The sequence below is a fragment of the Scomber scombrus genome, chromosome 15 (genome assembly GCF_963691925.1).
Source record: "Scomber scombrus chromosome 15, fScoSco1.1, whole genome shotgun sequence".
Classification (NCBI taxonomy): domain Eukaryota; kingdom Metazoa; phylum Chordata; class Actinopteri; order Scombriformes; family Scombridae; genus Scomber; species Scomber scombrus.
Genome location: NC_084984.1, coordinates 17,588,939 through 17,605,846, shown reverse-complemented (window position 1 = coordinate 17,605,846; position 16,908 = coordinate 17,588,939). Strand labels below are relative to the sequence as shown.

The 16,908-nt window shown below is 38.6% G+C and overlaps 1 protein-coding gene across 1 annotated transcript in view; it reads right to left on the bottom strand.

Moving 5' to 3' along the window:
• The window catches only part of whrna (whirlin a), a 124,732-nt gene that overhangs the window by 29,895 nt on the left and 77,929 nt on the right, over positions 1-16,908 (bottom strand). The window contains exons 4-5 of the mRNA XM_062434855.1: positions 9,760-10,043; positions 4,669-4,705 (exon numbers count right to left, since the gene is read on the bottom strand). Of these exons, the coding sequence (XP_062290839.1) occupies positions 4,669-4,705; positions 9,760-10,043 (321 nt within the window). The remainder of the gene's footprint in view (positions 1-4,668; positions 4,706-9,759; positions 10,044-16,908) is intronic.

Genomic DNA, 16,908 nt, shown 5'->3' with positions numbered 1-16,908 from the left:
TCTGCATCCAATTCACTTCAATGGCTATGAAGAGTGCATGAAGGGGTATTGTAGAGGACAGAGGAGCGGGTTAAAACTGCTGGTTTATAGATATTGACACTGCCACACATGGAGAGAGAAAGATGGAAGCCTGGCAAGTTGAAAACATAGAAGAAATGCTGCTGTTTCACTGTTGTTTCAATCACTAGAGAATGATATAATAAACTGTAGCAATAAACCAATAATATGCCATCTTTAATACTGGAATCTGATCATCTATGGCAGACAAAGTCATCCTCAAACCAGTATTTCAAGGACCTGCTGCAGGGCATTACAGCCTTTATAGTGGGAGTCAAAATGTCTCTTGCTGCTATTTGTGAGGTCCAAAGATTCAGCATGTAGTTCATAATACTGAATATCTTCCTGATTTATTATGTGCACCAACTGGCCCGCTCTGCTGTGAATAAGAAAAATAAGGGCTGGATATAAAGCAGTGAACTGAATGAAGATAACGGTCTGTATTTTCATGTTTCTATGACAGCTGCACCAGAGAAAACAGAGGAAAACCTAACAAACATGAGCTTTGACCCTCATGAATGAATTATTCTCTCATTTTTAGGTCGTTCTTTGCAACTTCAGATATTTCTAATTGAATTGTCGGTGTGCATGATGTCTTATTGAGGTTATTGATCGTCCTCTCCACCTTAATGTGGAAATCAGGACAGATTCAAACCTACTACTACTACTATCTACTTTTAATTATGTCTTTATATAAAATTCCTCTCTCTCTCTCTCTCTCTCTCTGTGTGTATTTGTGTGTGGCAGTGATGCACAGACGCTGAGAGAGCATGCGCGAAAAAACTTGGGAAAGCACATTTCCCAGGTGTTCTGCCAGTTTCATATGCAAAGACATCGGTAACATAAACGCAACATCAAAGACTTACATCCAACCTGGGACCTTTGTCGTGTCACCTCGATTTATCTGTGAACGGAAGAAAAAAGCAGGAATCCCAAACAAACTAAACAGCATTTCACACAGAAATGCTACAGGTCCCACGCATTAAGCTCTCCAGAAAAAAACAAACAAACTTTGCTGAATTTTGTGCTAGGAAAATGTCTCATGGGAAAAAATATAATTCGATGATTTACAAAGAGTTGAGGTACGCATAAAAAATCTATCCTTTTGTTTATCTTCTTCTCAGGTGTGGTTGTTAGGGATAAATATTTAAGTGTAGCAAGAAGGGACTCGCACACAGTAGAACAAAAACAGCTGATTTAGAATCAAAAACTTTCTATCTGCTGAGCTGCTCCTAAATCAAGACACTTTTCAACTGGCAATCGTTGTATTTCGGATATGATATTCTGTGGCATTGACATGACGATTCCTAATCATCATGGTGGTAATAGGACCAAATTTTACTCCAATGTGAAAGCAGATATATCTTCTGCTACATTCTAATGGCTCAAATGAAAAACTACATATGACCTGTTTTCTGTGACTCTATTTTATTGTGTTTTTGCATCGGTGTGTCCCATCCCTAGAGTAAAAGCTGACATTTGTATATCTATGTGTATGTGTATGCATTAAGTATATACATGTGTCATGTCCTGATATGGTTGTAATGACCTGATCTAACATGATTGGTTTTCATGAGTGCTCAATCAAGCCCTTGGGCATTGATTAGGTAGACCTGTAGAGTATACAGGTCAGACCACATATAAGGAGACTCATCATGCATGCTTCATTCTGCACTGAGGAAAGTCTAACATGAACTAAAACATCTGCACAGCTCTAAGATGAATGGATTAATAAGAATATTTAAAATCTAGACTCCAGTCCGAACTCTTGTTTGTTCTCTGTGTGCGAGTCCTAATTTTAAAAAGTGGTTTTGATTTTGCATTATTCTTTAGTGTATTTAGTGCGTTTAAAACTGTAAAATTTTGCCCAGCCCACAGTCCCACCTACGCAGTTGGAGTATGGTCCCTCTCACAGTTCTGGCAGTTTTTCATTAGGGGCTTGACTTATTGCTCTGCACATACAGGATAAGAGACTGGATAGGAAGGCAAGTGTCCTGTAAATTCTTGGAGAGGATGAAGGCAAGGGAATGGTGGTAAATTCTCTGTGCTGACTGGTGAAGGCTGCTGAGGAGCAGAAATGCTTTTCACACATGACCACCTCACAGAGTTTGTAAAGCTGCAGGTTAGATTATATGCAGATATGCTGTTGTAGCTGGAATGAAACACTGATATAGCATCACAGCGTGAGTGATTTTAATTGAATTGTTAACAGAATGATTGATGGACACTGTCAACACCAGAAAAATGTATTGGTTATTAGTTGAAATGCTTTTAAATAACTGTTTTTCCTCTTGCAGCTGTGCAAATAGTGACTTTCTCATTACCAGTGTGGAAGAGGCATGGTGTTGTTAGACCACCACAAGTCTGCACAATTTGAAATTGCTCACGGTAATCACAAACTTGGGGGGAAAAATCCTGCTTATCTGAAAGTTGTGCAGAAACATCATGAAAGTACAGGGTCAAAAGGAAAACAGTCACTGTTGGACTATATTTTTTATTTTTCCAGGCTTTTGCCATCATTTGACAGACAGTGCAGAGACAGGAAATGTAAGGAGAGGTTCCACAGCCTGGAGTCAAATTGTGGATGTTGTGGAAGGCCACCGGGGCACCCTCAGTGTTGGAATTTTTTGATCAAAAAGACAATATTTAGTTAACCTTGAGCCAGTACTTTTAGTTGTTTTAACTGAACCAGACATTTACTGTGGGAGGCAATGACAAACAACTCATTTCATAGTTTAAATATATGGAAATTTGTTGGTTTGGTGATGTAATGGATTTTGCAGTTTGCATATGGAGAAACTGCATACATTTATGAAGTGTTCAGCAGATACACCTTTTATTTCACAGATCAGTTACAAATGCTTCCAACACAATTCATCTTAGCTGTTCTGTCTGAAAAGGGCACTTTTGACAAAAAGAGCAGGTAATTACAGTCCCTGCTGGGCACACCAGTGAAGTGCTATTCAACAAATGGGTTAAAACAAAGTCTATAAATAATTTTTAAACCCTTCTTCAGACTCAAGTGTGAAGGAAATGTATGTCTTCTGCTCAAAATACCTCTTGCCTCCATCTTCACCCTCTCTGTTCTCTCTTACAGTGTTACTATGCCGTCTCACCCCTCTGTCAGGATAAGACTGTCCATCAAGGCTGCCATAATGAAAAGTGAGCGCTCCCCCCTCACCTTCCTCCCCTCGTTCTCATTCCCTCTCTTTCTCCACCGTCAGCTGCTGTCTCTTCCAACTTTCCCCCTCTTATTTCTCCATTCCAACACACCCTCTCTTACTTTGCAAAGTCACAGTCAAAGTCAACAGTAAAGACGATTGGAGTAGCCTGTATGGTGGGTGAATTGAGGACAGCTTTATGGTACAGGGTAGTAACACAAGGCTGTTCTTCCTGATGGGGTGTTTCTGATAACTTCAGTTGCATTAACAATGTCACGATTGTACAGTATGTAGATTTAGTGTGTGTAAAAGTACCTGGTTTATTTTTAACACTTGAAGGCTGATTACTGTACTACAGCAAGCATACAAAGCTGCACAAAGAGCCAAACCTTGACATTTCAATGAATACAATCCATATATTAAACTCCAAGTGGTGCAAAAAAGCTGCACCAGACCCGATACACTATGAGACAGTGGAAATGACTGCAGTAGTGCCTCCTGTACTGCGGGCCTGAGCCATCGCTATCTCTGAACGTTGACAATCCTATCAGGGGCAAAGCAAATGAAGCACGACACCAGCTCTGCATGCTGATCTGCATTTATCACTGAAGTAGGATTACAGTGCTTTAGGACCCACAGTAATGGTTATTCTCATTATTAATCATTACATTTTTAGCTTATTATTTTCTATCTTCTCAGTCTTTATCTTTAATAGAGGACTATCACAGGATCTCTGAGGCTGAGGTGATGCCTTCAAATTGCTTGTTCAGTTTGACCAACAGTCCAAAACCAACAGATTTTGGGAAAAAAACAGGGAAATAAATCCTCACACTGGAAAAGCTGCAACTAACAAATGGTTGTCCTTTGAGTATGACACAGTACATTACTTCAAACATACTAACTTAACTTAAATCTTTTGAACATTAGAATTGTTGTCAACTGATTTTCAGTACTGCAAAAATGTCCTTGTCCTGTTTCTCTGGTTGAATATTGATGTGACTGTTCATATATTTATTGATACATTATAATTATTTTGATTAATTGATTGAAATTCATGATTACACATACGTAAAAATAGAAAAAAGCTCAAGTTATGTGGTACTGTGCAAGTAAGGCGAAGCTTTAAAATGTGTGTTTGACAGGTACACAGCTTGTTCATCCCAAATCAATAACCAAAGACTTAACACGAGAGCCAATGGTGGTGATAACAGATGACTGGAGGGATGTACGGAGCAACAGATAATCATGCCCAAAGATAGAAACTCTGCTGCACTCTCACACACACACACACACACACACACACACACACACACACACACACACACACACACACACACACACACACACACACACACACACACACACACACACACACACACACACACACACACACACACACACAAACACAAACATCCACACACAAAGACAAATAGTTTGTTGTGAATCTCACCTTTCCTGCTGCAGAGGCTCCCTGTTCCATAGAGAAGCTGCAGAAAAAAGGTGAAGAGTACAAATTAGCCACTGGGGGACTAGAGGGACAGCTCAGTCCTCAAATACACACACGCACGCACGCACGCACGCGCGCACACACACACACACACACACACACACACACACACACACACACACACACACACACACACACACACACACACACACACACACACACACACACACACACAGTAAAAGTCTGCTGTCTTTATTTTAGTGGTTAAAGAAAGACATTATCAAAAGAAATTGCAAGAAAATAATTGATTTTACTGCAGACCATTTTATAGCTAATTCTATCCAGGTTTTCTTTTTCTTCTACTATTCCTCTGGCGTTTGGGACCTTTTAATACAACGTGAAGTTTGAAACTAGTTAGGACACCTACTTATGTTGAGCCTTTATATTTAGTTACAGTAAACACAAGATCTACTCATGTTTGAATAGGTTGTTTTCTTCAGTAAGTATCCTGTTAAATAGCCCCTCTACAGTCTTGAAAGCCTCACTGGGACTGCAAACCATTCACACAATGGAAAAGTGTGAATAAACGACTTTTGTGAGTGGGTCGTTAAAATCCCTGCTCCAACCTGCAAGATCACTGCTCAATATGACTAACAAGGGACCAGCAAGATTTCCCTTTAATGAATGTGTAAGAATGCCATGGTCCACTTGTTGCAAATCAATATTCAAATTACTTAAGGTGTAACTTCTTGTTATCTCAATTTTCCGGTTCAAATTGATGAAATTTCCAAGAGGAATTCATAACATTAGTATAATAAGTATAATAATACTCTCCCACATCTGACCCCCTCTTTCATTGCTTTGTGATGGGTAATTTTGTCATATTGAAGGTACCTTTAGACTGAAATTCAATACACTCATGCACAATGTGCAAAACTACAGAAATAGGCAAAATGATGTGTATATACACTAGGTTCATGCACAGGAGACCCTCATGATGAGCAGTTAGTTATGTTAATTATGTTTTATGGTGTGACAGCACTGTGGTTAAGATGTGGTTTAGGAAAAGATGATGGTTTGGGTTAAAATGATTACTTTGTTAAGGTTCGATAAACATTTGGTGTGGTTTAAAGTAACTGCTTCCTTAAAGTTAGTTCACATTCATCATTATGGCTACAATAATAACCTCAGGGTTAAGGGACGATTGTAGTTACGCTTTTATTTAATCTAATTTGACTCACCGTTTAAAATGTGTCACTCACGGTTGGAAACAGGAAATGAAACCACAGTATCTTGTGGCACAGTTCACAGATGGGTCCATCCACCCAACCCACCACTTCCATATGAGGAAATAGATGTCATCTGAACTGTGCCATTGCTCTGGATCAGAATTACTATGCCCTACATGGCATCTATCTTTCAAACATAACGATATATTGTTTTTGGGTAACTGACTTTACAACCAATTGTATTGTTTTTTCTTGGGAGGACAGGCTCATTAATACTGTAAAGAACTGCTTATTTTATCAGTATTTTCACTAAATCACAGTCCTCTCTCTCTCTCTCTCTCTCTCTCTGTCTCTGTCATACACACACAAATAGATTGAAGCCACTCTATGTTTTGCAGTAAATGATGTCATTATTCAGCACATTTGCTACCACAGAAGCAGTTCACACACCGACACGCACACACACACACATGTTGGAGTGACGAATGGTAAAGAGGATTTGAAACAACTTGACTGACAGCTTTTGATCTTTTTGAACACATTTCTCATTTATCACAGTCTAATAAAATGCACAGTAGCACAGATTTTTAATCTTCGTCATGGCTTTCATGTTTCTTAGTGACGTGGCACAAGCTTCACTCTGCAGAAAAGCATTTTTACTGGAAACATGAGGTATGCATGTCTTCCACTCTGGCTTTTCAATAAATTGAAAGCACAAATATCAAAACGCATGTTACAAACACACACACACACAGCTACATTCTCTCTGAATACATAAAAGAGAGTGCTTTGAAACGTGTGTCAGGGCTTTTTTTTTTTTTTTCAGACCCGTATTCTTGCCAGAGTGAAATGAGTCGAGTAGATGTCTTTACATCCTCAAGTGCTCACAAAATAATAGCCTTTGAATCCAGGAGTAAACGTGACAACTCAAAGCGCTGCCTCCAGGGCTACAAATGACAGGAAATATATAATTAAGCCAGAGACCGAAAAACACTGCAGTCTCACCTGTAATGGTACATTAAACTCGGTGTGCAAACCTGTTTTGGGATTCAAATTCAATTAGCCCTGTTGACTTGGGAGACCAACACAGCCATTTATTCTCTCATTTTTACTGCTTTTTCAAAAGGAGCTCCTCGGTGGCTGCTCTCTTTGTACTGGCAGATAATTAGTAGTCTTTAAAAGACAAAATAGTAAATGAAATACTATTGCAACATTCCTCAGTGCGAAGACGAACGAGTCGTTAGCTATAATATAATTTCAAACATGCACCATGGTTAAGGACACAAGCAGAGAAGAGAAAATTCTTGAGTAAAAAATTCAACTAATATTACGACTCTTAAGTAACTTAACTTTCTCCTTATGGTTATCTTTAATACTTAGAATTAGTACAAAAAAAAATAAAATAAGGACATGGATTAATGGGAATTTATTTATGCAACTGTATGTATGCAAATGTATTAGTAACCATGTTCTAGGGCAAACAACAGTTAAACTCTTTCACCTGTTTGAAATGTGTGCATATTCAATTTTTTCACATTTAAACTGGCAGTGAAAAAAAAGAACAATTTATGCAAATTCATTAATGGGATTTATGTAAATGTATGCATTCAACATGTTAGAGACACAGCAAAGGAAGAGGAACAAGAAAATCTTATTTCAAAGAACCCAGCATTTCAAGTCTTAACTTAATATTTTTTACCTGTCTTCTAGTGCATGTATTTTTTTTCCTTTTGAGATTATAAAAAAATGAGAAATTAAAATTCAAGAGTGTGGAATTTATGCAAATGTATTTATGGGATTTATGTAAATGTATTAAAATTAACAGATTCATTTTTAACTCCCAATCAAACAAAAAAGAAACATTTGTTGTTTCCTTGGTGTCTTTACGTTCTTACAGTGAGACACCAGAGTGAAATAAATGAACACACACAGAGAACAACCATCTGTCTTTCATAACGTTCAGCTGTGCCGCCTGTGCAACACACAATGCAATACTCATGACAGTACATCTCAGAGGAGGTTTGACACTGTGGATGTATATGTTAAATGCATTTATATTTGTTATGGAATATAAGTGACAAATTACAAGATCTGTGTCGTCGCGTTGGCTGCTTGTGTGTTATCAACTTGATGAGTAAATTAGTCTGGCATTTCATATCAGGTTTTAATTTAGTTTGTTGGGAGATCACATTTATTCCAGGTCATGAGCTGCAGATGAGTTGTTCAGGTGTGACATTTTGAAAGGGGCTCTCTGTTTTTCCAACAGAGCTGCATATTGCCTTTTTGTTTTCTGCAAATAAAATCTTTTTTTTTAAAGTGCGAGTGAGAGTCCTGCTGTCTGAGAGACAGGCCTCTGATCACAGTAGATGGTTAAAGACTGTGACTGGACTGTAAGAGGGAGGGGATGTTTTTCTGGGAGTTCGCTTCATCGTGCCTGTGACGTCTGTTTCTTGCTGCACTGCTCTCAAGTCCTGAGCTTCTTTCTTGTGCCAGTTTTCATCAATGAAATGGGCATACAGTCATCTTCTAAAAAATGTGTCAAAGAAAGATATCTGGAGGCAATCTTAGATGATGTATTTCTAAGATTAGTGGTTAAATGTGAGTCTCCTCTTGTTGTAGTAATAAGGTGACTAATGATAGTTCTTTCCTTGATGGTAATCCCATAGCATTTCAATTCCTGTGTCACCTACAGCAAAGCAGGCTTAGTAAATGTCTGATGTGATGGCAGTGATCAGTGTTGAAAAGCCCAACTAACAGTTCAATGAATTATGCACAATTTGTAAGAAAATTAATTTACATGTACAAGTTTAAGCCTGTTTATGTAAAGTTGGTCATCCTACCAGAGTTTTCATGCCTCGTCAGTATAAATATTTTATACATTATATCTGATATGGACTAATAGATGTACTTTTTACGCTTTTATTCAACCAGTCTTTTACTTTGGTCGCCTTCTCTCCTTTAGTTTCAGTTCTCAGCCTGGACTGATCACACACTAATTCTCTCTCTTGCTGAGAGTTGGATAAGATCAATACCACTTTATACACATAATATGAAGCTATAGCCAGGAGATGGTTTGCTTAGGTTAGCACAAAAAAAGGACAGGGGGAGTCCTGTCTTCGCCATCTTATTTTGGTAAGAAAGTGAATAAAAACTTAACATTTTATTAATTAATATTGCCACTTTGTGTCGTGCTTTTGTTTATTACTTTTTAATCTATTTTCTAATGTGCCTTTTTGTCTGAGGGTAGATGAGTTTTAAAGGAAAGGATTGTGTTTATTAATGTTTTTCTATTTAGTGTTTTGAAAGTCATTGTCCTTACTACACCTTTACTTAGCATCTCATTTACTGGAGTTATCACATGATTAGGGCTGGGTATCGGTACTCGATACCTTGAGGTATCGCCTGAAATAAATCAATACCAAGTAGTATCGAAACATCTCTCTTGAAATGAAATGATCCTTTTTGCGCCTACAACTAGAAAATATGACTATTTACCGATCAACGCAAGTGTTAATAATTTCTGTTAAAGACTTCTAAAATGCATTAGTGTAAACATCTATCATTTAAATTTGGAAGAGTGGTGGTATTTTATGCAATTTAATGCTTCTATGCACATAATTGGTATCGAATGAAGTACTCAGTTGGTACTTGGATTGGTACTGGTATCGTCATTTTTTTAAATGATACCCAGCCCTACACATGATTAAAGAATTTTTCACTTGATGTTTATAATGATTTATAATGGTGTAATAAAGAAGCCAAGACGTACTTTACTCCACAGAAAATGGTGGTAAAATAAAATATTAAGTTTGAGTTTTTACAGATAGGTTTGTAAAAGACCCAATGGGGCCCAATCAAAACTCACCCTGCCACACTGCTGTTGGCGGAGCTCTCTCCGATCTGCGAGCTGGCGATCCACTTGGTCTCACCTACCACCGTCCTGGCATGCGGCAGGCGGCCTACGTCTTTCACCGTCATCATCAGGTGCCGCGACGACTTCAGGACCCTGACGGCCTCGTCGTGCGGGATGCCCAAGAAGCTGCGGCCGTTCACCTCCAAGATCTGATCGCCGACCTGCGGGGACGGGAGGGAACACAGAGGTGTGGCGGGGGGGACTGAGCAAGGCGGCGAGAATGGAGCAGGCAGAGACTGTCCAATGCACAGGTTGAGAGGTCAAAGGTCAGAGAGAGGTAACGTAACAGACGGAGGTGGTAGAAGTGTATGAAATGTTTAATAGGGTGAGAGTGAGATAATTAGGTGGTAGGGTTCTTGTTAAAACTTGTGTCTCTCTCAGGTTGTGCAGCTAACAGAAATAATTACACACAGACTAAAGTATTCTCCACTCACCGAGAGGTTTAAGACCACAAGTGTTTAATATGTAATTGAATTCACCTGCAATTTCACATTCTATCAAAGTGCTGAGCCTGGAAGCAGTGGCAGAAGGAGTATAATGATGTCCATACTAAACACAACCTTGGACCATACCTGCCGCCTCTTATAATGAGCTGATATACGTTGCTTTAACCTCGAGGTCGACCCTCTGTGGTGTTCTAGAGATCCTCATATGCACCATCTCAACCTTAAACTTCACTTCTCCTACGTGCTTGATCTGCACGTCTGCCTTACTTGACTTAATCTGACAGGTATCAATCGCAACTAGGATGTATTCTATACATACTCTGTGATCTCCTTATCATCATTCTTACAGTATTTTTTAGGTATAGAATGGGCCTCAAAAAGAGCTGTTGGACCACCATGATCAGGTTTGTACCCTGCAACAGAAGCGCAATTAAGTCTTTAATATTAAGCTAACCGTTGTGAGCCAAATCCTTTTTAAACATGCAAAAAAGTCACATCGTATCACTGTTAATATGTTTCTTTATACTCTACTTATGTTTCAGGCACATGTGCACATCAATTGTGCACATCAATTATACATTTTTTTGATCATTAGCACTTGGTCTGTCAGAGCACCAACATGAAAACTTAATGTTCATTATGTCTGTACTGAAGAAGCAAAAGAACAGCCGTAGCTACAATGCAATAATATAAAATCATGTAGAATTATTCAGATTTGTCCTTTACCTGAAGCACTAAAGTACTCTGAAGTATAAAATGTATCATTTAATGAATACTCGAATTCAAAATTACTAATGATAATAATACAGTGAAATATTGTCTAGCAACAACCAATCAGCCCAACTTAAACACTTTTTGTAAAAAGCAACTGACCAATCCCAAGCATTGAATCTTTCACTTAATGCACCAATCACAGCTAAAGCACAAACTAAGACAACTCTATTCAAACTTTCAATTGTGTTCTCACTGAGCTTGAACAACAAATCCAACTGTTTAGAGTACTTCACAACCAATCTGTACCACCATGAGTCTGAAGCTCATCTCATTCTATGTTGTCTCCTTGTTTGCAATTTAGATATCAGGTGTCTACCGTAGCAAATACTCTCATTTAGAGCCACTAAACAATGGGAGCTAGAGCAGAAAATACCTTCATGTGTTGATATTACAAATGAGCAGCAGTGTGAAGGTCACAGCGCTTTCACTTGTTATAATCATTTGTCTCCCAAATGTAAAGGAATACGTCAGATCATTTGGTCATCTTAGTGCCTCAAACAGACTCTAAAAACTTTATCTGTCACCATAACTGTGACATTTAAGCTTGATATAGTGTTTAGCATTTTAAAAAGTCTCCAAAGGTCACTCTCTGTCTCTTTGTTTTATTCCCGACTTACTCTGGTCAGCCAACCGAACTTTGCAAAGCTTTCAATATTCTCCCAAAGCAGCCGCCAATACAAACTAGAGATTAAAGACATTCAGAATCTCGTACGCTTTATTTTCTTGGATGTTTTCCAAGAACCTGAGGTGACCTCAACGCCAGATCTGGCACTCTATCGCACAGCAGCACTTCAAGAGCACATCAGAGGCAGCTGAGGACACTCTCCACGTGCAGCTTCTGTGGCGGCACAATTTGTAATACTTAGTGGTGGGGTCAGTTGAGTGCAAACACATAGGGACACATAATAAAAACTGTATTTACAGATGCAATCAATCAATCAATGGTAACAGGCGCACTGCTACCAAAGCAAACAGTTCTTATTCGTGCTGTCAGGTTGAGCTGAAGCCTCTGGGATGAGAGACAGATCTTAAGACAGATTACAAGCTATTTGTTCCAGCTGTTTGCATCAATAAGCTGCTTCTTATAGACTTTAGTGCAGTGTTTGTCAAGCCTGGAGCTCATGGTATTGTGAGATTCTTCTCAGTTTCACTTGGATTTGACACAGTGTGAGAGCATGGGTGTGAAATGTGCACACAATACACACACGACACCCTTTTACTGCTTTTTTGTTTGGATCTCTGTCACAAATGGAATTCTCACTTGGCTATAAAAAACATGATAATATTGCATCTACTGTGGTAATTATCTCATAAAAAGAAATGTTTTTCCTTATATAACCGTCTCCTTTTAAAGGAAATTACTGAATTTACTACTAAATAAAATGAGAATCAGTGGGTGTTTCTGTCAATGACCTTTATGTGATAAATGTAGCTTTCCATTCACATTTTACCCACTTTATTGTGTTAGAATTTTAATTTAAAATGCCCTTACTTTACATTTTAAGTAAGTAAAAAGTAATTCAACACAAAATAACAATAATGGTAATGCAACACTTTTTTTTTTTAGGTTTTTGCAATTTTATTTATAAAAAAAAAGAAATCTGTTATTTACGAATATTAAAACGCCTTGCCTTGTCCCTCCAAACTGAGCTCAGGTGCATCTTGCTTGCTTTGATTATCTTCAGGTAAATGACCAGCAGACATTTTGACAAAGAGGGAAAATCCCAGGTGTTACTTATAACATTAATGATACTTCTATTCAAGTGCGCCATTACACATCACACAGAATTTTATGTTTTCATTTGAGTGTCCACATTTTGTGTGAGCCCTCAAAAATTCCCACAATGGAACTAAAAAGTGACTTTGATAGCATGTACGCTACATTATATGCTACGTTAGCATGATAATATGTGTTTATGAAATGTACTGCTAGCTGTATAGTTTTTGGACATAGCCCAAGACCCTGAAATTGAAGCATTGACATTTTCAGTAACAGTAACACTGTTTTTCTGAAGTTAAAATGTCCTCTATGAAAAAAATCCTTTTAGTTGCTATGGTGACATGCTACAAAGCCCACCGTCTGCAATCAAACTTGAAATAAGAGCTATGTGTTGTTTCATTTCATTCAAGTCGGACATTTCAAACATCAGCAGAGCTTAATTGCACAGAACAATGGATGGACTCTGTTTCTCGTTGAAGTCCGGGTGCATGAAGTTTCGACTTAGAGAGTTTTTCCATCATATTTTTTTCAATGTTTGAGTTTTGAGTCCCTCTGGAACTCAGCAATACACCACCAACACAACTACACTCTTTAATTTTTACTCATGTTTGACTCTCTGGTAGAGTGGAGGAAGGACTTCTACAAAAAGTCGAATCAGCAGGAAACAGAAAAATCCGTTGTGGTGTCTCCTCTCAGGTTGTTATAAGTGTGAACAAACATACAGTATGAATTGTTTAACCTTGTACATCTTTTCTGGTTTATTTTCTGCCCTGTAACTGTTTCAGCCATGTTGTTTCTAAATGCACTGCTGTGTGTCTGCAGCAGTTAATCAAGTCAGATTATTTGCACCTGTTGTACTTGGCAAATGAATGGAACTTTGATTAATTACGCACTGATTAAGTTTTATGGCCCTGCGAGCCTCATTCAAAACCCCACTGTTAATCACTGGGGGGGGGGGATTTAGAGAATGCCAATACACAATATCCACCCTCCTATAAATTTCTTCATTATTCTAATGGCTCGCGACGGATCGATCGATATTTTGGAGGATGAACTCCTCCTCCACTCCTACAGTAAATCATCTGTGGTGTCCTTTGTAATAATTTTAGGGTCTGAATTTTTTTTTTATTGTGGACTTTAAACAAGCATATAAATTTAACTGTAAAATTCAGAACAAAATGACATATTTTCAGTCACAGGTGGCTGTGCTATCCATATACTTTTGGCCATATAGTGTAAGTATCATGTATCATGTCGTATATTTATACACAAATTAGATCTACACAGACACACACACACAAGTACGGTTTTATGGTTAAAGTTGAATCACTTGACCGGCTGCTGCATCTCCTGCCATCATCAACTCTGCACTGACGCCTTTCCTCTTCTCCCACTCTCTTACTCCTTCCCTCGCTCTTTCTCTTTGTTATTATTCTTCTCCTGCATGCTCCCTTCCTCTCCCTCATTATACTTCTATTTGAGAGTAGATGGGCCCTGTCCTGAGTCACAAGCACTTCATTCTTTGTGATCAATCTCTGCATCAGACAGGAGGAGCCGCTGCAGCGCCGCATCCCGGGCAATTAAAACAACAGCCAGCGGCCACGATGTTTATGATTTAACTTCTAATCAATGCTGCCGTTTAATAATAACGCATTCTTCATACAGAGAGGAAAATAACTTATGTGTCCAAGTGCCGTTCGATTGACTGCAGTGAAATGCCACGTGTGGTTTTACTGAAACTCTCCCAATTATAGACCCTGCATGTCCTGAATGATTTTCACACACCTGCTGCTGTGACTGAGAATTCACCAGGCAGAAGGAGTGAGAAGAGAAGTGTATGGAGAAAAGTTTGGGTGGTATCACAGTGGCTCTATGGACTAATCCAGGATAGGATGTGGAGGTAAACATGCTGTCAGTGCTGCAGTAGCATATCACTACTCATATGTAAAGGATTAACAGCTTTTGTACAGATTTTTGCCAAGAATGATGTCAGGTAGCGCCTGATACATTTTGAAATGTAGACATCAAAACGCTCCTTAAAAGGGAAATATTCTGATTTTTATTATTCTCAAGAAATGACATGAAAAAGATGAATTCCTCCATTCCATACGCTCCCATTTGTGTGCAAAAACATGAGCCATACTGTTGCACTGGGTGACTTGTTCCTTCATTATCATCAGCGCAGCCTACGTAGGTTTATTTTGAGTCAATGCCACATTTAACATCCTGCCGCTGGAAATACTCAACAAGAAAAGAGTATCAATCTGAGACTAACAACAGCCCCAAACAAAGGTTTGAGTAACATTTTCTTCAAACTACGGTGCCCAGCTGTTTATCAGAAACAACAACAACTATATATTTATGACCAGTTTTTTAAGAAGAATTACATATATAAATAGCAGCAAATGTGCTATGAGCTCAGACAGGGCAGGGAAATTAGAAACAGCCTGATTCCACTTATGCCTTTGAGCCATAGACCTCCATTTGTGACCAAAACGTATTCAAAATATATAAATGAGCATATCAGACTAAAAGACATTTCATGGAATGTGTTGACATTAAAAAAAAATTAAAAATAGACTTCACAAAGAAATGTAAAGAAAACTACATCCACATCCACATTCGCACAGGACATTTTTATTCAACAGAGGAGGTGATTACTGACCCTGATCAAATCAGCCTTCTACTCTGTGAACCTGCATTTCACTGCATTATGCCGCTGCAGTAATGACAGCCTCACTAAAAAGAGTTCAACACATTCATCAGCTGGCAGATTAGTCTATCGGCTGTTCGACATAATCTGCAGTAATAAAACTAATAAACCTGTAAACTCTATAATAAAAGTCACTGACAGAAAACTGCAGAACTACTTATGAGTTGCCTCTTTCCACTGTGCCTGATGCCTTACAAATAATCCTCAAAAGAAGAGGATTGTCTCTATTTGTAGACAGATTTAAATGCAAATTAAAGTGCATCACTTGGCAAGTGGTAAGTGATGAATCATATCCACTGCTCACACTAATTGTTCCCCCCAAACAATCTATTCTGGCTTCCTCCTCAGCTCTGTTTTCTTTATGCTTTTACAACACGACTCTGTGATCGCAGGAACTTTATGGACATAATGCCTTTATTCCTTTAAAACAGTGTGCTGACCATTCTTTCTTAATATGACTTCATACAATGGTCGCTGTTGTCAATCAGTGGATGATGTATAAATATCTGCTGGTAAACATACATAGATAGCATATAAGTATGACTCATGCAATGTCACCAGTTAACTCTCACTGGCAACTGAGTCCAATACATCCTGAGAAAAATAATGGCATTCTTGGACAGCAAACACTGCACTTAAAGGAAAAGCTGATATCCATTTGTAAATAGATGAGCACATGGAGTGACCACAACAGGTAAATGTGCTTTAGCAAACTCCACCAATCAAATAAACTTATTGGTAATGCAATAAGAAAACATTTCGTTGAATATGGTTTATTCCCTATGAAATCGCTTCAAGTACTTTTATGTTTCGATTTGTATTCAAAAAAGATATAATCCTTAGTTAAGAAAGCTGTGTCAGTATTTCATAAATCCCAAATGTGCCTTGAATAATACAAACATATTCTGATATCTGCTTGAAACCCCGCAGCAGGGCAGTGAACGAAGACGGACAGACCGTAATGCTCCCTTTGAATTGTCCTGCTCGAGCCGCTTGATCAGGACCATTGTCAGAGATTCCTCTGACATTATCAGAGCTCAGTGATGAACAGGCTGGGTCAGACGGCTCAGCGTTGAATGGTGGCGGACACAGGGAAGGGAGATAGAGGGATAAAGTGGCAGCTCCAGACCACTGATCCCTAAAGCTACATTAAGAACAGTGAAGCAGTTTTATCTGGTCTTTTGGAGCTTCTTTCACTTAAATGCTTCCCTTTCTATCTCTAGCTTACTCTCAGATCTCTGTCTGTGTGCGCACTGGAGTGTGTACATGTTTTTGTTACATCACTGGGACCTTGTCTTGTAAAAACATCAATCTTGTGGGGACCAGTAGTCCCTGTGGGGACCAAAGCCCAGTCCTAATGAGGCAAAATGTTATTTCTGAGGTCCTGGTTAAGGTTGGGAGTCAGGTATGTATTGGGGTTAGGTTAGGGTTAGGCATGAATTGGTTAT